General features: G+C 31.6%; 1 protein-coding gene across 4 annotated transcripts in view; it reads left to right on the forward strand.

Moving 5' to 3' along the window:
• Positions 1 to 12,965: 12,965 nt before the first annotated feature.
• Positions 12,966 to 22,972, forward strand: part of LOC139489671 (uncharacterized) — a 55,563-nt gene continuing 45,556 nt past the window's right edge. For 2 of the 4 annotated variants that reach the window (XM_071276325.1, XM_071276327.1), the window contains exons 1-2: positions 12,966 to 13,098; positions 18,380 to 18,474. In XM_071276325.1, the coding sequence (XP_071132426.1) occupies positions 18,394 to 18,474 (81 nt within the window). In that variant the 5' untranslated portion in view covers positions 12,966 to 13,098; positions 18,380 to 18,393. Of the gene's footprint in view, positions 13,285 to 18,379; positions 18,475 to 22,972 lie in introns of all 4 variants that reach the window. The other 2 variants (XM_071276326.1, XM_071276328.1) reach the window with 2 other exon arrangements.

Raw genomic sequence — 22,972 nt, forward strand, 5'->3', positions numbered from 1 at the left:
AATCAACACAAAGATAACTGAACAAAAGCAGCATTGCAATCTGCTATCCTGCAGTTATCATAAATCCTATTATATGTAATATTTGAAGTTTTGCTTTATTTTTTTTTTCTTTCTTATATTTGAATTCAAAAGTCCTGCAACCAACTAACCAACTGTAAGTCCTTTCAATTAAATTATTGATTGGATGATAACCTAAGCTGACCAGTAAATAAAATTTGAAAATGCTTTGATGAAATAAAATAGTGGTATGATGTCATTAGATATACTGAATGACTTTAAATTTAATCCAAATTCACATTTACCTGCTCTAAAATGCAGTCAATTGGACTACAAAAACCTGAGACTATACTTCAATGTATAACATAGAGATTGTGGTCACCTCCCATGTTATAGTAGTCTCAGACAAAAACAAAACTGACTTAAAAACAGTATGTTTAGAATTTTATTGAAAAAGGACAACAATGGGAAATTTATTATTCTGATATATCAGAAATAATCTCATAGTATCAAAGCAGAATGTCAGTTCTTTTAATTGAGATAACCAGTTTAATCACATTATTTATTTTTATAAAAAAACTCATATTATCTGGATTTACAATCATTGACTGAGCTTGTCATCAACTCACTGACTTTAAATGCTTTTAAAAGTTAACCTGTCAATACTAAAATAAAGAAATGTGGTTAAGACAAGATACTTTATTCCAATTAAACACTGTTAAAGGGCATATGAAGAGCAAAGTAATGTACATGTATTACAATGATTTATATATATGTATATATAATGGAACAATTATGTTGATATTAATCAGATAAATATGAAGATAACCAACTTCATTCTTAGATTTTTAACCACAGCCAGTGCAGAGCCACACATGTATTTGAAAAGGCATATAACAATTATATCTTCAATTAACTGGCAAATATTCCCAAAGGCCCAATTAAAACAATATCTGTACTCTATATATTGATAGTTTTCTGAGTTCAACCATTTATTTTAAATTGCAACACTTTTCAATGCCTCTAGGTTTTCTTGAATGAAAAGCCAATAAGATTTGGCCCTTGTGCTGAACTTTTCAAATTTTTTACAACTTGTTATTATATTATTATTAAATTCTTTTCTTAAAAAATTTAACTTATAAAGGGGAAACTGACATTTATGATATAGTTGCCAATGAGATGACAGTCTGGACACTTATCATCAGAGTCCAAGTCTCTTTTAGCAGTGACAGTTAAATTACAAGTCACTTTACATACATCAACAATCAATACATTCCATTGTTTTAAGGCAAAGGAGGAAAATAAGAGTAACAATAGCTTTTGCCTTACTACATGCACAAGAGAATATTAGAAATTAAAATATAAATAAGTAAATATCAGAGGCAAAAAAGACAGGACTTAGCCACTGGACTCTTAGTAAAGTATGACTTATCCTTAGGGGAGTTGATGTATACTAGAAAAAATGATGTTGATGATTTGACCCCATCAATCAGCATTTTAGCATTACATTATTGTCAATTGCTATCTGCTCGATTCATGCTATTTGTTCCAACCTGTTATGAGAGTCAAAACGTATACCTAGGGTGGGAATTAAACCCATGTACGTTCTTTTACTTTATTGTTCTTTGTGTACATAAAATGTACATGTACATGAAATATATCAAATGCAAAAAAATGTACATGTACATGAAATATATCAAATGCAAAAAAATGCTGTAATGTATCATTACACTCTCATTAGTTAAGGACCAAGAAAAGGAAGTCCCTGCGCCTACCTAGACGTATTTCTTGAGTAAGATTTATTATATTACTCTTGAAAGTATAACACGATAAAGGTTATTGGTAAGTATATAGTAACATCAACGTGTAATTCGGGTAAACTAACTGTCAAACATAAACAATCTACCACGTGTTTGTCTGCTGTGCTTGAATTCAAAACGACCCATCAGGCTTATTTACACGAATTGTTGCTCAATCAGACAGTTAAATATGTCCGTTTACCTTATGGGGTCTGTTAAGAATGGATTTGCTGTTATAAATTGTGTATGCATGGAAATATAAGGAAGATAACATTGATTTTTACCGTAACTTTTGAATACACAACATTCCCAAGGTATCCCCAAAAAACACATGGCTACTTTGTAACGACGGCTGGTAACGTGTAGCCACTTTCTAACGGCAAATGTAATTGGATGATATTTAAAGATCAATAATAAAATTGCTAATAAATGATTGGATACGAATTTGTGTCAGATTATAAATAGGTGAAAAAATGTAAACATTGAAATCCGCCATCTTGACGTAGGAAACAAACTAATTTTCAGTCTTGGATTAAAGGACATTGCGCACATTGCCAGCGTATCATGCATAAACAGTCATCTGCAAATATATCTTTTAATTTGTGTTTTACAATTACTTTTCTATGTTTTAGTTAATTTAATGTTTTAATTTACTACAGAATGGGACATCGTTCTCAAAGATGCCGTAGAAAAAATTATAGGTGGCGCTGTTTGTGGGCGTAAACATTTTACATACGGGTTCTTTTTTTGTCGACAAATTGACCTCTATCTGTCAGATTCAGGCGTTTGCCTTCCAACTGTATTTCCTAATTTTCACGCGTGTTTTGGCATTTAGGTCCTCCGTAACCCCTCTAATGGTCATTGCCGCACATATTGTTTATTATCAGTGTATTTCTCTATCAATAAGCTTTTTATTGGTGTATAATTTTTATCGTAATACACCTTATCGCTATTCCCGGCTGACCCGTCCGCTTGAACCTTTGACGTCAACAACAATCACTTTTCCATTGTGGCGTCAGACATTTTGTTTTATGACGTCAAAATTTTACGGGAACCTGTGTGATTTCCAGCAATGGCGGACAAATAGCGATAAGGTGTATTAGGAGCTGACGGGTTGCAGCAGTCCGTTCCATTATACAAAATAAGCTATTTCTCAATGTTCACGCGTATTTCGATATTAAGTCCGTCGGTACTCCTCTTATATGCGTTGCGGAACATATTGACTATGTACCTTTTGCTCCTCTCTTGATAAGCTTACGAATGAGTTATAAGGTTTATCTATTATTCGGGGCTGAAGGATAACAGCAGTCCATTCAATTATTCAAAATATCCATTTCATTATTCAAAATTGGCTATTCCTTAATTTTCACGCGTGTTTTGTCATTTAGGTCCTCCGTGACCCCTCTAATGGTCATTGCTGCACAATCAACTTGTTATATATCTTTAATGAGAGGATGAAGAATAGCAAAGGTCCAGAGAAAATAAAAAAAGACAACGTAGAGTATTTTAATTTTGATATATATATATATGTTTTGGTATTCAGGTTGTCCATACATGGAATTTCTTTTAAAAATAGTTAAGAAAAAGCCATAAGTTTATATCCTCCGAAACTAAATAAATAAATGAAATTAAAGATTTACAGAGTGTTTTTTTATAATAATTTGATTGATCGTTTGATAACCCTTAAATGACGAATTAAAAAATACGGAATTTAGCTACAGTGTCAGTTATTTTTATTTCACTATTCACCGCTCCAACTTGAATAATGAAACCTAAACTATTTCATCATTCATTACTTAAAATTGAATAGTGAATAGTGAACTAGTTCATTATTCATTATTGAATTTTGAATAATGAATAATGGACGTACTTCAGCGCGGTAAAAATGACAAGTATCATGGATTTTTTTCTGTGCCCGGTAAAAAGACCACCTACATAATGTAGTGTTCTAGTACTTCCCAGGTCTATGGACAAACCGACAGGCAGGACGGAACACTCTTAGTTAATCATATGTACATACCACCTAAAACTTCATTTTTGAGGGATTATAATATATATACATACAACCTCTAGTAACTTACCCTGTATTTTACTTTAAATGTGTCTCGTTTTATTCTATGCATATGAAATAGAAACCGAATAAGGAAACAGAAACCGAAAAAGGAAATGAATATTGAAAAAGGAAAAAGAAACAGAATAAGGAAAAAGAAACCGAATAAGGAAATGGAAATTGAATAAGGAAATGAAAATCCAATAAGGGAATAGAAACTGAATAAGGAACTAGAAACCAAAAAAGGAAATGGATATTGAAAAAGGAAAAAGAAACCGAATTAGGAAATGAAAATCGAATAAGGAAATAGAAACCGAAAAAAGGATATGTATATTGGAAAAGGAAAAAGAAACCGAATAAGGAAATGAAAATCGTATAAGGAAATGAAAATCGAATAAGGAAACGAAAATCCAATAATGAAATAGAAACCAAATAAGGAAATAGAAACCGAATAAGGAAATAGAAACTGAATAAGGAAACAGAAACCGAAAAAGGAAATGAATATTGAAAAAGGAAAAAGAAACCAAATAAGGAAAAAGAAACTAATTAAGGAAAAAGAAACCGAATAAGGATAAAGAAATCGAATAAGGAAATGGAAATTGAATAAGGAAATGAAAATCCAATAAGGAAACAGAAACTGAATAAGGAACTAGAAACCGAAAAAGGAAATGAATATTGAAAAAGGAAAAAGAAACCGAATTAGGAAATGAAAATCGAATAAGGAAATGGAAATCGAATAAGGAAATGAAAATCCAATAAGGAAATAGAAACTGAATAAGGAAATAGAAACCGAATAAGGAAATGAATATTGAAAAAGGAAAAAGAAACCGAATAAGGAAAAAGGAACCGAATAAGGAAAAAGAAACCGAATAAGGAAATGAATATTGGAAAAGGAAAAAGAAACCGAATAAGGAAATGAAAATCGTATAAGGAAATGAAAATCGAATAAGGAAACGAAAATCCAATAATAAAATAGAAACCAAATAAGGAAATAGAAACCGAATAAGGAAATAGAAACCGAATAAGGAAACCGAAACCGAAAAAGAAAATGAATATTGAAAAAGGAAAAAGAAACTGAATAAGGAAAAAGAAACCGAATAAGAAGTGGAAATTGAATAAGGAAATGAAAATCCAATAAGGAAACAGAAACTGAATAAGGAACTAGAAACCGAAAAAGAAAATGAATATTGAAAAAGGAAAAAGAAACCGAATTAGGAAATGAAAATCGAATAAGGAAATGGAAATCGAATAAGGAAACGAAAATCCAATTAGGAAATAGAAACCGAATAAGGAAATAGAAACCGAAAAAGGAAATGAATATTGAAAAAGGAAAAAGAAACCGAATAAGGAAATGGAAATCGAATAAGGAAATGAAAATCCAATAAGGAAATAGAAACTGAATAAGGAAATAGAAACCGAATAAGGAAATAGAAACCGAAAAAGGAAATGAATATTGAAAAAGGAAAAAGAAACCGAATAGGGAAAAGAAAATCGAATAAGGAAATGAAAATCGAATAAGGAAATGGAAATCGAATAAGGATGATAATCGAAAAAGGAAAAAGAAACGAATAAGGAAATGAAAAAATACTTTTTGAGGAAAAATATTTTGAGGAAAAAAAATTTGAGCAAAATAAAATGAGGGAAAAAAAATTTTCAGGAAATAAAATTTTGATGAAAAAAAAATTTTTGAGGAAAAAAAAAATTTGAGGAAATAAAATTTTGAGGAAAAAAAAATTTTGAGGAAAAAAAAATTTGAAGGAAAAAAAAAATTCAGTTTGGACTTGTAATATTTTTCAAAATTTGAATATCGAAAAAGGAAATGGAAACCGAATAAGGAAATGAAAATCGAAAAAGGAAATAGAAACCGAAAAAGGAAATGAATATTGAAAAAAGAAAAAGAAACCGAATAAGGAAAAAGAATCTGAATAAGGAAAAAGAAACCGAATAAGGAAATGGAAATTGAATAAGGAAATGAAAATCCAATAAGGAAATAGAAACCGAATAAGGAACTAGAAACCGAATAAGGAAATGAATATTGAAAAAGGAAAAAGAAACGGAATTAGGAAATGATAATCGAATAAGGAAATGGAAATCAAATATGGAAACGAAAATCCAATTAGGAAATAGAAACCGAATAAGGAAATAGAAACCGAAAAAGGAAATGAATATTGAAAAAGAAAAAAGAAATCGAATAAGGAAATGAAAATCGAATAAGGAAATGGAAATCGAATAAGCAAATGAAAATCCAATAAGGAAATAGAAACTGAATAAGGAAATAGAAACCAAATAAGGAAATGAATATTGAAAAAGGAAAAAGAAACCGAATAAGGAAATGAAAATTGAATAAGGAAATGGAAATCGAATAAGGAAATGAAAATCAAATAAGGAAATAGAAACCGAATAAGGAAGTAGAAACCGAAAAAGGAAATGAATATTGAAAAAGGAAGAAGAAAACGAATAAGGAAAAGAAAATCGAATAAGGAAATGAAAATCGAATAAGGAAATGGAAATCAAATAAGGATGATAATCGAAAAAGGTAAAAGAAAACGAATAAGGAAATGACAAACAAATTTGAAGAAAAACTTTTTGAGGAAAAATATTTTGAGGAAAAAAAAAATTGAAAAAAAAATTTTGAGGAAAAAAAAATTTTGAGGAAAAAATAATTGAGGAAAAAAATTTTGAGGAAAAAAAATTTTGAGGAAAAAAAAAATTTGAGGAAAAAAAATTTTGAGGAAAATTTTTTTTTGAGGAAAACAAATTTTGAAGGAAAAAAAAAATTCAGTTTGGACTTGTAATATTTTTCAAAATTTGAATATCGAAAAAGGAAAAAGGAAAAAGGAACCAACTTGTGTCTGGTAAATTCTTCAAACATTTTTATGAGAGGATTAATATTCAACAGCATAGTGAATTGCTCAAAGGCAAAAAAAAATATTTTAAGTTCATTAGACCACATTCATTCTGTGTCAGAAACCTATGCAGTGTCAACTATTTATTCACAATCCAAATTCAGAGCTGAATCCAGCTTGAATGTTGTGTCCATACTTGCCCCAACTGTTCAGGGTTCAACCTCTGTGGTCGTATAAAGCTGCGCCCTGCGGAGCATCTGGGTTTTTTTTTGGGGGGGGGGGGGGTAAGATTTTTTCAATTTTCACAGGTTTCAGTGGTAGATCTGGGGTTTGAAACCCATTTAAAAAGGAACATATAGTTAGACCTCCCCTCCCCATTTATCCTGGGGTAGAAACATTCTATCAATCTGTTTCTGAGTAAGTGCCCTTGTAAAAAGTTATCAAAGGTACCAGGATTATAATTTAGTACGCCAGACGCGCGTTTCGTCTACATAAGACTCATCAATGACGCTCATATCAAAATATTTATAAAACCAAACAAGTACAAAGTTGAAGAGCATTGAGGATCCAAAATCCATTTCTCTCCCAACTTTAACAGCTTTGTTGGTTGAAGTGTTATTGCAAAATGGTCAACTTGACAAGTTCTATCAACCCCGACAGTTCCAGAGACTATGATGGTGATTTTAGACTTTTTGTCCTTGAAATGATGGTATTAACTTGGTTTTTTGGCTAATACATAATAAAAGTCATTTAAAGAGAAAATGGCAAAATTGATGAACAACACACTGTCACTATTAAATAAATGGTTAATTTGTTGACGTTCTCGCTGGCGGATCTAGACGTTTTCATAAGTGGGAGCCCACTGACTGCCTAAGAGGGGGCCCGCTCCAGTCACGCTTCAGTGATTCCCTAGATAAGCAACCATTTTTTTCCCAAAAAGGGGGGGCCCGGGTCCCCTGCCCCTCCCCCCCCCTAAATCTGCATCTGGTTTTTCACCAGATTAGAGATTGAGGATCTGATGAACTTCTTGTTTTCTATCTCATTCCCAATTCCAACCAGTGGATTTTCAAAAATCAACAAAAATTTAAAAAAAAATATGGGAAATGTGCTGATTATTATAGGTATACAACGATAAGCAAAATGGCAGTATACACATAGGGACAGCTTTCTCCTTGTTGGAACATTGATAAAAAGCTAAGTACCACTCTATTAGATAACTTACACTTCACAAACCATTAGAGGAATAGGTATTGATGTCATCTTTTTAAATCAGGTATCACCTGAAAGTGCCCTTTCCAGTTCAATCAGACACTGAAGAACCCTTTTTATACGACCGCAAAATTTGAAAAAATTTTCGTCGTATATTGCTATCACGTTGGCGTCGTCTGCGTCGTCGTCGTCCGAATACTTTTAGTTTTCGCACTCTAACTTTAGTAAAAGTGAATGGAAATCTATGAAATTTTAACACAAGGTTTATGACCACAAAAGGAAGGTTGGTATTGATTTTGGGAGTTTTGGTCCCAACATTTTAGGAATTAGGGGCCAAAAAGGGCCCAAATAAGCATTTTCTTGGTTTTCGCACTATAACTTTAGTTTAAGTTAATAGAAATCTATGAAATTTTGACACAAGGTTTATGACCACAAAAGAACGGTTGGGATTGATTTTGGGAGTTTTGGTTTCAACAGTTCAGGAATTAGGGGCCAAAAAAGGGCCCAAATAAGCATTATTCTTGGTTTTCGCACAATAACTTTAGTTAAAGTAAATAGAAATCAATGAAATTAAAACACAATGTTAATGACTACAAAAGGAAGGTTGGTATTGATTTTGGGAGTTTAGGTCCCAACAGTTTAGGAATTAGGGGCCAAAAAGGGACCCAAATAAGCATTTTTCTTGGTTTTCGCACCATAACGTTAGTATAAGTAAATAGAAATATATGAAATTTAAACACAAGGTTTATGACCATAAAAGGAAGGTTGGTATTGATTTTGGGAGTTTTGGTCCCAACAGAATAAGGGGCCCAAAGGGTCCAAAATTATACTTTGTTTGATTTCATCAAAATTGAATAATTGGGGTTCTTTGATATGCCGAATCTAACTGTCATGACTGTGTATGTAGATTCTTAACTTTTGGTCCCGTTTTCAAATTGGTCTACATTAAGGTCCAAAGGGTCCAAAATTAAACTTAGTTTGATTTTGACAAAAAATGAATCAGTTAGGTTCTTTGATATGCTGAATCTAAAAATGTACTTAGATTCTTGATTATTGGCCAAGTTTTCAAGTTGGTCCAAATCGGGGTCCAAAATTAAACTTTGTTTGATTTCATCAAAAATTGAATAAATGGGGTTCTTTGATATACCAAATCTAACTGTGTATGTAGATTCTTCATTTTTGGTCCTGTTTTCAAATTGGTCTACACTAAAGTCCAAAGGGTCCAAAATTAAACTTAGTCTGATTTTAACAAAAATTGAAATCTTGGGGTTCTTTGATATGCTGAATCCAAAAATGTACTTAGATTTTTTATTATGGGCCCAGTTTTCAAGTTGGTCCAAATCAGGATCTAAAATTATTATATTAAGTATTGTGCAATAGCAAGTCTTTTCAATTGCACAGTATTGCGCAATGGCAAGAAAAATCTAATTGCACAATATTGTGAAATAGCAAATTTTTTTTTAATTAGAGTTATCTTTCTTTGTCCAGAATAGTAAGCAAGAAATATCTAATTGCAAAATATTGTGCAATAGCAAGTTTTTTTTTAATTGGAGTTATCTTTCTTTGTCCAGAATCAACTTAAATCTTTGTTATATGTATATTCATTTTTTACTACCAACTGATAAATTAAAATAATATTTACCATTCAGTGATAACAAGCAGTTTTTTTTACATCTTAATATTTTATGATGTATTTAAATGAGTAGTTATTGTTGCAAACTCCATTAGAAATTTTAATTGAGATTAGTTTTGGAATAAGGGAAAGGGGGATGTGATTAAAAAAATTGGGTTCAATTTTTCTCATTTGAAATTTTATAAATAAAAAAGAAAATTTCTTCAAACAATTTTTTGAGAGGATTAATATTCAACAGCATAGTGAATTGCTCTAAGAGAAAACAAAAATTTTAAGTTCATTAGAACACATTCATTCTGTGTCAGAAACCTATGCTGTGTCAACTATTTAATCACAATCCAAATTTAGAGCTGAATCCAGCTTGAATGTTGTGTCCATACTTGCCCCAACCGTTCAGGGTTCAACCTCTGCGGTCGTATAAAGCTACGCCCTGCGGAGCATCTGGTTCCAATTCAATTTACAATTTGTAAATTCTTATGTCTTATCTTACTTGCGATTGAATGTAGGCATTAGTTTTCTGGTATATGAGTCCGTCCAAAATTTCTTTCGTCTGTCTTGTCTTATATAACATAGATCTCTGTGTTATAGCAGTATCGGTTAAAAGATTTTTGTCAAGGAAGCGTAGTAGGGCAGAGTTACCTTAACTGAAAACGAAGTACACCTGTTTAATGTTTGGGAACATGTTCACCCCAATTTCAAAGTTTACTGAACGTGTACATGTCGAGCAGAGAAAAAAAAACTCAAAATTACATGAAACTTGTTGCTCAAGAGTCCGAACCAGTAATTTTAACTTTGCTGTCCGTGAGGTCCGCATAAATTATATATTCGAGCATCAAGGCACTCCTCTCAAACTGACTTAGTTTCAAAACACGTTTTTTTCCTATTCTAGTACTGTAATAAAAATGTCACCAAAATTTGCATTTTCTAAAAAAATTCATCAAGGTAGCCTATGATGTTCTCGAGATTTCAAATAGGCATCAACGGTATATAGTAGCAGTTAACCTACTCAGTTTTAATTGGACGGTTTAAATGCAAAACAACTCATTTCAAGATAACTAGCATCTTTCTTGTAAAATACACATGCACTCGCCCGTGAAAAAATACCTATTACTTGATGGCAAGGTACTAGATAGGTACTTGTTTTTAAATCTACAGTATAGATTTAAAGACAAGTGCCTATTTAGTACCTTGCCATCAAGTTTTGTTGTGCAGTTTTGTTGATTTTTTTTTCTCAATTTACACGTCGTATCATACCATCCAAATTTGAATATATATACATATAAAACTGAGATGTTATGTGGTATGATTGCCAATGAGACTACCCACCAGAGACCAAAATTACATAAAAGTTAACAACAGTAATGGTCACCGTACGGCTGTCAACAATGTTCGAAACTTATTTATACCGCATAGCCAGCCAGCCATAAATGGATCCGAAATGACAAATGTGAATAGATTCAAAAAAGAAAACTAACGGCCTGATTTATGTACAAAACAACGAACGAACAACAAATATGATATCTAAATCTAGAAAAAAGGCCAGGTATTATCGTGTATGCCGTTTGATTTATTTAAAGTAATTTCAGTTCCTTTGGGTAAAAATCGGCAGTATATCTAGATATTCTTGAAAATTTAACGAACAATGTCATCAAGATAATAATAAGTGCTGTTGAATATATCAATTTTGAATGGAATTAAGACTGTTTTTTCCTGAGTTTTGCCACATAACAGCACAACAACAAGTCTGATATTAAAGGGGTGCAATTGATGTCCATAGAAATACATACAACCTGTCGATACACTTTATTGCCGAAACGAACATAAATGTTGTTTTTAAAATGTGAAAAATAACAGCTTGAATATTCACATCATACCTTCAGTAAGTATATCTAGTGTGTTTACTTTTCTCATTAGAGAAGAAGAATTTAAATGAGTTGCAGCAAATATATTTGCGATCAAATTTTCAAATCAACATTTCATTCAAATGGAAATTTTGTAATTTCTTTTTTACATTCAGCAATTATGCGTTTTATTACAAAAGTTAATGATAAGTTCTTTGATAGTAGGTCAATAATGTTTTCGATGCATTTAAGGAACTAGTTAAAAGCACTGAGAGATTAGTGACACTGATTCACTTGTTGTAGAATAGCTGCGTTACTATAGAGTTCCAGATCAAACGATATTTTACGGGTTTTATTTGCAAAGTTAATAAATGCATAGTAGGGACATTCGATTGGGTGATTGGTCAGTATGCAATTTGTTTTGCATAGACATAACACATGAAAAACACGATTTCTACTCGGTTATTAAAAGCGTTAAACCACATATGAAGTGGTTAACTTATGATTTTTGAGAATTACTACTCTTATTTAATTAGAGTTGTCCCTCTTTGTCCAGTTTAGGATGACGATAAACAGAAAAAAGAAAAAAAAAGAGGATAAGAGTCCAAAAAACACATTCACACAAAAAGAGTACTGAGCACGACAACCGTATTTGCATCTTGGTTGTTTTATATTTCCTTCTGTATAGCAGTGGCAGCAGTTTTAAAATTTCACAGTAATAAATCGGTTCAGGGGGTTAATAGATATTTTTCATAACCTCTTATCGCTTTGCTGAACAGTTTTTTTTTCACAGCAGGGATATATGTGGATATCATAGATTGGTCAATGCATTTTTCATAATTCCACAAATTTAGAGAATTGTGGGAGTATGATTCTATCTGATTAAAATAATAGTATTTTTTCATCTATTTTTAACGACAACTTCTGAATTTTATGTTATTTGTAAAGATAACAACTTTGGGAACTCTTTTGAATTGTTTTAAGCTTGGCTATACTTATATTAATAAGGTTATAAACATACTGTTCATTTTTTTCCTCCCTATGATAATTATGTTTTAGGTTAACACCTACCCGATCAATGTTGAAGCAATGTAGCTGACAGTTTCCCTTCAAAAGATTTTCTCTAGGTCGAAAGAAGATTCATACAATAAAAAAAGGTCGACAATTAATAAGAGATGTTCAGTTATTAACTTACAGGAATTCCGAAAACTTGACGATATACAATTTTGCGACCACATGTCGAGCTAGAAATTTAAAGTCTCAAACTATCCACATAGATACTACATGACAACATAGAGGCAAGCCTAGGCAGTTTTTCTAGAGATTTTGCATAAGATTTTGAACGTTAATAGTTTTAGTGCACTTGTCAAGACTGGTGAAATTCCTTTTAATATTCTACCAAACTGGGACTAATAGATGATTTATGAATTTTTCTAGTGATCGCAGTTACGAGATCAGCAGCTGGGCTATAAATCTAATTTTTTTTAACTGCTCTTATAAGAATAAAAAAAAATGGCAAAACACAAAGGTCTATAGTAGCAGTCAGAATATTTGTAACAGTAACATTACGAAAAAGTAAAATCCATAAATGTTCACAATGCTATTAACTTTATTGCTCATCCAATGATGGAAAATCGATTCCGGATAAATATAGAACCAGTCCGGTGGCCATTTTAAATTTATAATTAGCACACAACTGCTTGTTGCAGCAACAAGGAGCCAGGTGAGAATTATTAATGATTTGATTTCTTTGTTGTGTTTACGAATGACAGCATATGTTGTTGACACTCTCAGGATTTTAGCCAGTTTTAAGTGATATGGACATATGTACAGTTGACCCAGGAAATTATTAAATCTGTTTAAATATTGACTGAGTCATAAAAAAATTGTGACTTCTGGACAAATTCAGGTAAATTAAACAAAGATCATTTAAGGTTATTCGTTTACATGCTAATTGTAAAAATCAGTTTATAATAAATGAAATGTATTAAAACAGTTTAGTTATAGCAGGATGAGACTACCATTACCATTGATAACCATGATAACACAGACTCAAAATCAGGGAAATTAAACTAAATTATTTTCATACTATATATACATAGTGACTTTGTCTGTATCTATTGTGCTCTTTCCAATAAATATTGAATTGAATTGAATTGAATAAAGGGACTGATGAATTATTCGTATTGAAATTTCTAATGTCAAAACTCTGACTTTCAAATCCCAATAGGGATAAGATATTATTCACCTGTGCTAATTAGTATTATTATGGGTATGAATAATTCTCAATTTTTATAAATCCTTTATATTTTTGTAAAAGGTCATAAAGGTATTAGAACAATACCAAACTGAAATGGCATTCTCTAAAGCATAACAATTCTTGAAGTATTATATTGAAGCTGAGACTACTATAACACAACTGAGACTACTTAACATTTGTTTAACACACTGTGTTATAGAAGTCTCAGATTGAAGTCATTATTACATATATTATGCATTGTACATTAGTGAAAAGGTTGTGGTTATACCAAAATCAAAGCTACATGATTTTGAGTTGTTGGCCTGTGTTTTAAACTTTTGGTGATTGGAGCTTTTCACTGCCCCTGCATTTATTTTAAGTTCAGTAGAAACTTATATAAACAGTTTGTATAAAGGCTGCTGCCTTAATAGATTTATAAACCTCCCATTTAGCTTCATTGAGCTTTAGAAGTGAAGTTATGATAGCTGTGGGATGCTTGTATCCATACAAGTTAGTACAGCTAGAAGCCCAGTATGAATATTTTGATGAGTCTATCCATACTGGAGACAATACCAATAAACATTGGATTCTTAGTCAGTTACTCCCAGTAGAAATTTCAAATCCAAAATTTTTCTATAGACTACTTTAAATGTTCCCTTGGGTTTTGTTTTTCTTCAATTTATAAAGACATCAAAGAACTGATTGGAAGTTTTTTTTTAAATCCTATTGTCATATATTTTATTACTCAGAATTTTATTGTTTCAATAATATTGTAAATGTATAACAGTCTGATTTAAACCAGCCCCCACTATCCACTTGCGTTTGTTCAAAAAGGCAAGTAATTGGATATTGGGGGCTGGTTTTAATCAGACTGAATGTATAAAAGCGTTGCAATAACTTAAAAATACAGTGTAACCTGTGTTATCCGACACACTGGGGGACTAGAAAAAAATGTGGGATTAAGCAGGGCCACGATTAAAAATATTTTGGTTTGCCTAAACCGTACCCAAAGTTTGAGACAGTGGGTAGGTAGGTAGGCATTTTCTTTTTTTTTATTCAAAAAGAGAAATTGAAGTATTGGGTGTTTATTAGTCTTCATGCCTATATGATTAAAAAAAAAACTTCTTCAAATCAGGACAATAAAAGCATTTGAGTAGGAAGCTTTATTCTGGGTAGGTAGCGTTTGGGCAAACAAACCTATTCTTTTTTATGGCCCAGGATGTCAGATTACTCATGTTTTTCTGCAAGGATAGCCATATTTTGGGACCAGAAAAATGTGTCAGTTATAGTAGGATGTTGGAATACTCGGGTGTCAGATTAGGAAGGTTACACTGTATCATTAAACACCATCAGCACTCTTAACTATAGCATGGCAGCCAGTATTTATTGATGTATGAATGCTGAGTAACAGGAGAGTACTATCAACAGTCAGTAGGAAACTGGCAATCATAGTAAATCAAGATCAAAGTCCAATAATTGATCTTGCATTTTAAACTTATAAAATTTGTTTACAGTTTTTCCTGAAATTGGTTTCGTTAATTTCTCATATATTTTGTAATTTGCCCAACAATAGTTTTATTAAAGGCACATAATGATTTCTGAAAATACAGGATGCTTTTTATTTGATTTACCAGAATGTGACAATGACATGAAGGCCTTAATGATGTTTTTTTTTATATTTACCATTAAATTTCTTAGAATATAAATTTCAATTTTCCCAGTAGAAGTTCTTAAAAATTGCATGTACATAAACGTTGAAACTCAGCTGACAAAAAGAAATACATACAATGTACCAATAACCACTATAACATCATGAACATACATAATAAGGAACTATTTGAATATGGAATAATTTTGAATTCTGTAATATTGATTAGAAATGTATGATGAAAACTAACCCAACTAAATAGGGTTAGCCATGCGTGCATGGCTAAGGTTAATTTTACTTTCACTAGTTTTCAGTATAGATTTCTCATCAATTTTCCAGAATTCAAAATTATTCCAGATTCAAATAGTTCCTTGTTACATGTTTAAGGTGTACATGTACATGTATGAATCTCATTGTTATGCAAACTTAGAACATCATTTGTCATGTTTGTTGACGACATATAAGAATTTTAAGAATTTTATATATATATATACAGAAGGTTTCATTTATTTATCAGTTTAAGTACTTACACCTCATTTTCAGTACCTACTTGTATTCTTTGATACAGTATTTTCATGCCTTCACTGTACTGGAGGGTGCATTTAAAAGTGTACCATCAGTCTACATTTGTTGTGTAAGTTTGCCACAAAAATTGGTTTCTGTTCTCTTATATAGATATAGGAAGATGTGGTATGAGTGCCAATGAGACAACTCTCCATCCAAGTAACAATTTATAAAACTTTGTTTTTTCGTTTGCCTCAACCGAATGTTAAAAATCTTAAACACAATGCTTAATACAATGTACCACAAAACAGATGAACTATAGATGAAATTGGGTGGTCACTTTTATCGTTCTTGAGTTATGTCCCTTTATAAATGGAAACATTGCTGAATCTGTCATTTCAATTCTCTAATAACTTAATCTTAATTTAAAAGTTAAAAACTACAGATTACTATACAGCCTTCAACAATGAGCAAAACTCATACCACATTATACTTTACAAGACCCTAAAATGGGGGAGGGGGAAATACCAACCCAGGAAGAAAAGGGAGTGTTCAAACCATATGTCCTTATTCAAATGAATTGATTGTCCAAAAAAAGGGGGGGTTGCAAGTTCCAACTCCTGAAACCCCCTGGGTTTTCTTCTGGTATTGATTGATTGTTGGTTGTTTAACACCACTGGTTTTGAGAGTTTGATTATATGTTCTGGTTGTCCAAGATTTAATTTGAATGGTTACTTTTAATTCAGGTTCCACTGGATGATAGGAAAAATAATTCTGTTGAAAATTTGTGAGTTTAAAATCATAATGTTGTGTAATTTTTCTTCCCAGACTCCACTGTAAGTGTATACTGAATTGCTTAATGTTGTAGTTTAAGGGTTTATTATGGTAAATCAGAATTTAGCTTTAGTTCTATAAAATGAATTAGGATTGTTTCCTGTTGATTTAGTATTGAAGCCTAGAGACTAATTCCTTCACAACAGTATGCATTTGACAGTTGATGAAGAGTTCATTGATATTTCAACACTTTGAGAATGGCATGTAATTAACAATTGATTTTCTTGTAGCCTATACTATGATGTATTATCTTAATCTGTGTTAGATATGATATAATCCAAATACACCATTAAAGATAAATTGATCAGTTTTATTTTATTCTGCGGCTTACGTTCAATACTTCATGATAAATCATAATTTGCATATTTTAAAAATGGTTGTGCATCACGCTATCATGCATCTTTAAAATTCTTCAAATTGTCTTAATTGAGATTCATGACATCATTAAAAATTCAAACAAACGTCATTAGTATCTTTGACAAATCCATTAAAATTAATTTAACCAAACTGAAATGTTTCTTGAAAAACTTAATTACATTTTAGTTCTTTAGAATGTTTAGGAGTACTTTGCATAGTTTAAGTTAATTAAGAATCCATTTAGATATTCAATTTGATAAACCTGATGGTCTGAGATTAAGATTCATATATAAAGATTGCAAAGATAAATAGGGTTTTTGGGGTTTCAAAGAATTGCAGTATTTTGATGTAAGTGGACACAGACCACAATTAATTTACTCCTTGATAAAAAACTAAGGATATAGGACATAAGATCAGTACATGCATGGCAAAAAAACACACTGAAAAAGCAAAGGAACAGAACATGTATTGCTGTTCTTCATCTCAAAGTCACAGTGAGGCTTTAACACACAAAGTAGAAAAGATTTAACCTCACTGCAAGTTTACGACAGCCCCTAGCACCTAGTTCTCTATATTCTCTAGTTAAATCTTAATCAAGGGAAGAACACAAAATAATATACCAACTGGCAATCAAAACCAAAAAGTTGAAGAATTTCAGACAACACAATTTACAGTCAACAAAACACAATTTTAGAAAGATTAAGCAACAAGAACCCCACCAAAAAACTTGGTAAACTCAGGTGCTCTTGACGGGTAAGCAGTTTCTGCTGCGGTAGTGGAACCTGTCTTGTTACTCATTGCAAGTAAAAATTAAATGATTAGTTGCCTTATTGATAAGGAATGTAACAATCAAGGAAAGGAGGATGACCAGTCGCACATATCACAGATATTTGAAAAATTGTTAACAAAATCATGATGGCTTCCACAACACTTTTGTAGAATTTTTCTGTATTGAACCTTTGGTTTGGTTCAATATTTAGCTTCCTCATGTTCATGATAAGCAGCAACCACCATTAAACTATTCTTCAACAAAATATTTGTATTTGTATTGGCCATGCATATGTCACAAAGTTGGACCAGGTCTTCAATTCACAAGGTACGAAGAAGAACTACGGTTGTATTTTACAAAAATCTTGTAGATTCAACGCAATTGTAAGATTTCAACTTACAATTAAGCACATAAAGTTGTATATTTTTATGCCCAATTGCTATAAACAGGTATTAGGTCCTCTCTGTCAAACTGTAACTGTAATAAACAATACTTACCATTATATAAATACCTTTATACATACAGATATTGTTAAATGTTTGCAGTTCTGCCATAGACATATAGATTATTACCGATTGTGAATTGCTGTGTAAGTGTACAAGAGGGAATTGTTATTCAGTATATTATGTAAATTGTTTTTGTCTGTATTTCAGATGATACTGTTATCATGTCTGCAGCAAGATATATCATAGTGACTATTGTAGTGTTGTGTTGTCTGTCTGTTGTCCTCTCCAGGCCACATGAAAAGGTAAGATCTATACAAGATCTATAAACGTTGTTCATGTAGTTCATTGATTTAACAAAGTCAAGTGCAGTAAATCCTATTTTTTATCCCCCAAAGGCAGCAGAGGGGACATTAAGTGTTATTATGCCCCCACTGGCAGCTCTGAGGGGGCCTTAAGTGCTACCCTCCCTTTTGCGAGGGACATGGTAATTATCATGGGTAATGTCTTGCATCCATTCTTATGTACTTGTGCAGTCCTTGCCAGTTTTTTGTGAAACTTATATCATTGGTTATATAAGCAATGTCTTGGAAAAGTTGGAAAATCAGTGCTGATCAATTATTTTCAAAAGAGTTATGCCCCATTGGAAATATTAGTTATATGGAGGTTGCATTGTTAGCACTCTGATGTGCACAATTCTTGCCAGATTTATATGAAACTTATATCATAGGTTCATATTTGCAATGTCTTGGAAGAAGTTGAAAAGCTGTGCAGATCAATTATTTTTAAAAGAGTTATGGCCCTTATAACCATGAAATTAATTATATGAAAAGTTGCATTTTTAGCAATTTCATGTTTACAATTCTTGCTATTCTGTAACATGTCATAAGGGTGCATCTGTAAGAGTCTTATATTCAAGCTAAGTCCAAGTAGCTCATTTAGGTCACCAAGACCTTGAGTTAGGCAGTCATTACCATAGTTTATGATGTTTCCCTCAGCTTGATCAGTTTTAATTAAGATTTAGCAAGTATCAGCCAACTGATCAATTTTCATCTATAAATTATCTTTCATGTTGTCATTTTGAATACAAAATATTGGCAGATTGTAAATTATCAATAGCTGTCTAAGAATCTTTTCAAACCTTAAAGTGTGAAATTTCCAGATGAAGATTTTTTTAGTTGGAGTTTTGCTATATAATCTATTGCATATTGTTTTCCGACATATTAAAGGGGCACTAGCTACGATATATATATAAAAATAAAGTATGATATTTTTTTTAGATCAATCATTAATCAAATTGGAATAATGAAATAATAATTTGCTTTTAGCAATCAATTTCCTTTAATTTTGTTGAAATAAGCGATTAAACATAATTTTTTACTGATTCACTTGCAAGTGAAAACGTCATCATCATTCTAACCGGTATTCATGTGAACTTCAAGTTAACCCCCTAGTCTGGCTAGCTAGAGATTGACAACGCATGCATTGTACGTGTACTGGTTATTTAAAGAAAAAGAATGTCAATAATGAAAGTGAAACTACGGTAAATCATTTGATTACTAATTCGATGCACTTAAAATCATTCTTATATGGTTAAAAACAATGAGAAACATCTATTTTTAATCTATAAAATAAAATCAAACAGACCTATAAAAATGCAATTGCACGTGTTGGTTTAATCTATTCGTATCTTTATTTTTGTTTACATCGCTTATATGGTCATCTGAGGTCAAATCGATAGTTAATTAGATGGCGTCTGGACTAAAATACACACGAAACGAACCTATATATTATCTACCCCATGCTCTGTAAACTGTTTATTTTAGACTTTTGATAGTTTGGATAAATGTTTTACATTGTTATAAACCAAATATGAGAATTTGAGTCAAATCGGTTACAATGAATTTGACAGCTAGTGCCCCTTTAAAATTCTTTTTCCATTTTGCTGTTACACAACAAAAGTTAAAGAATAATTATACCACGGCTCTAGGTGTGGGTTCTATATTGCAACCAACTTGTCAATCTGTTCATCTGCCAAATGTTTTGTTTTTACTTTTCGCAGGTTCTGCTGAACCAAATGACTTCATATTTGGTCAACAGCTTATCCATGATGTCTGGTCATGACTTTTAATTTGCAAGCACTTTAATGATCTGTCAACAAATTCTTCTTGTTTTACTGTAATAGGAATTATAAGTATAGGTATGCTTAGCATGACAACCGGTGCAACTTTTCGTTTTTGTTTCAATCAACTTTCAAATGATTCCAATACTAAATCAATTGATGAGCTTAAAATTATTCAGTTATCCTAGGCTATCTTTCTTTGCAGATATGAGTAAAAATGACGAAAGGGGAAATGTATTTAAACTCTGGGCAGTTTAGGCCACAATTAAAAATATTTTGGTTTGCCAAAACCCTACCCAAGGTTAAGACAGTGGGTAGGTAGGTAGGCATTTTTAAAATTATTTTTTTTTAAAGAAATTGAAGTATCGGATGTTAATTAGTCTTCATGCCTATCTGATTAAAAAAAAACTTCTTCAAATCAGGACAATAAAAGAATTTGAGTAGGAAGCTTTTTTCTGGGTAGGTAGGGTTTGGGCAAACAAACCTATTCTTTTTTATGGCCTTACAGCTGGACATTGTTCAATGTATTGACATCTGTCTATTGTTCAGGATGATTTTGGTCATTTGGTTGCTGTACTCCTTATTGACATTTACCCCTAATTTTTCCTTTCATACATAATGAGGCAAAATTCACAAAATTTATGATAAAATATGTAGCTGGTTACAGAAGAAGAAGATATTTTATTTCCAATTATGGGCCCCAAAGGGCATAAACATTACAACATAAAAAAAAATCATAATACAATACAATACAAACAATGATATAAAAAAAAGATTAATGAGAACTATTTTAAAAGTTCTTACATATACCATATAGAAATTCATTATTCATGTTTATTAGCTCACCTGGCCTAAAAGGCCATGTGAGCTTTTCTCATCACTTGGCGTCCGTCGTCGTCGTCGTCGTCGTTAACAATTTTTCAAACATCTTCTCCTCTGAAACTACTGAATGGATTTGAATGAAACTTAACATGATTGTTCCTTAGTATATCCTGCACAAAATGTGCGCTTCGATTTTTGATCCGTCAAAAAACATGGCCGCCGTTACTTAAAATAGAACATAGGGGTCAAATGCAGTTTTTGGCTTATATCTCAAAAACGAAAGCATTTAGAGCAAATCTGACATGGGGTAAAAATGTTCATTAGGTCAAGATCTATCAGCCCTGAAATTTTCAGATGAATCAAACAAACCATTGTTGGGTTGCTGCCACTTAATTGGTAATTTTAAGGAAATTTTGCAGTTTTTGGTCATTATCTTGAATATTATTATAGATAAAGATAAACTGTAAACAGCAAAAAAGATCAGCAAAGTAAGATCTACAAATAAGTTAATATGACCAAAATTGTCAATTGACCCCTTAAGGGGTTATTGTCCTTTAATGACAATTTTTCACAATTTGTTCATCATATTTGCTAACTTTAAAAAATCTTCTCCTCTGAAACTACTGAATGGATTTGGTTAAAACTTAGCATGGTTGTTCCTTAGATTATCCTGCACAAAGTGTGTGCTTTGATTTTTGATCCGTCAAAAAACATGGCCGCCGTTACTTAAAATAGAACATAGGGGTCAAATGCAGTTTTTGGCTTATATCTCAAAAACGAAAGCATTAAGAGCAAATCTGACATGGAGTAAAAATGTTCATTAGGTCAATATCTATCAGCCCTGAAATTTTCAGATGAATCAAACATCCAATTGTTGGGTTGCTGCCACTTAATTGGTAATTTTAAGGAAATTTTGCAGTTTTTGGTCATTATCTTGAATATTATTATAGATAAAGATAAACTGTAAACAGCAAAAAAGATCAGCAAAGTAAGATCTACAAATAAGTTAATATGACCAAAATTGTCAATTGACCCCTTAAGGGGTTATTGTCCTTTAATGACAATTTTTCACAATTTGTTCATCATATTTGCTAACTTTAAAAAATCTTCTCCTCTGAAACTACTGAATGGATTTGGTTAAAACTTAGCATGGTTGTTCCTTAGATTATCCTGCACAAAGTGTGTGCTTTGATTTTTGATCCGTCAAAAAACATGGCCGCCGTTACTTAAAATAGAACATAGGGGTCAAATGCAGTTTTTGGCTTATATCTCAAAAACGAAAGCATTAAGAGCAAATCTGACATGGAGTAAAAATGTTCATTAGGTCAATATCTATCAGCCCTGAAATTTTCAGATGAATCAAACATCCAATTGTTGGGTTGCTGCCACTTAATTGGTAATTTTAAGGAAATTTTGCAGTTTTTGGTCATTATCTTGAATATTATTATAGATAAAGATAAACTGTAAACAGCAAATATGATCAGCAAAGTAAGATCTACAAATAAGTCAATTTGACCAAAATTGTCAATTGACCTCTTTAGGAGTTATTGCCCTTTAAAGACTTTTTTCACAATTTGTTCATCATGTTGACTTACTTTAAAAAATCTTCTCTTATGAAACTGCTGTATCAATTTCAGCCAAACTTAGGCTAAATGAGTATCAGAGTTTCAGAGTATCTAGTATAAATTTTATATTTCATTTCCTTGTATGTCAAGAAACATAGCTCCCATGGCTAAAATAGAACATAGGAGAAAATGATTTTTTTTTGCTTTTGAAGAAAATAGGACGATTCAAAGAACATTTAAATAAATTGAAAAGCCAAAATAATCATTGATGAGAGATTAAACCAAAAAAATTCA

This window comes from Mytilus edulis, chromosome 9 (assembly GCF_963676685.1).
Source record: "Mytilus edulis chromosome 9, xbMytEdul2.2, whole genome shotgun sequence".
NCBI lineage: Eukaryota > Metazoa > Mollusca > Bivalvia > Mytilida > Mytilidae > Mytilus > Mytilus edulis.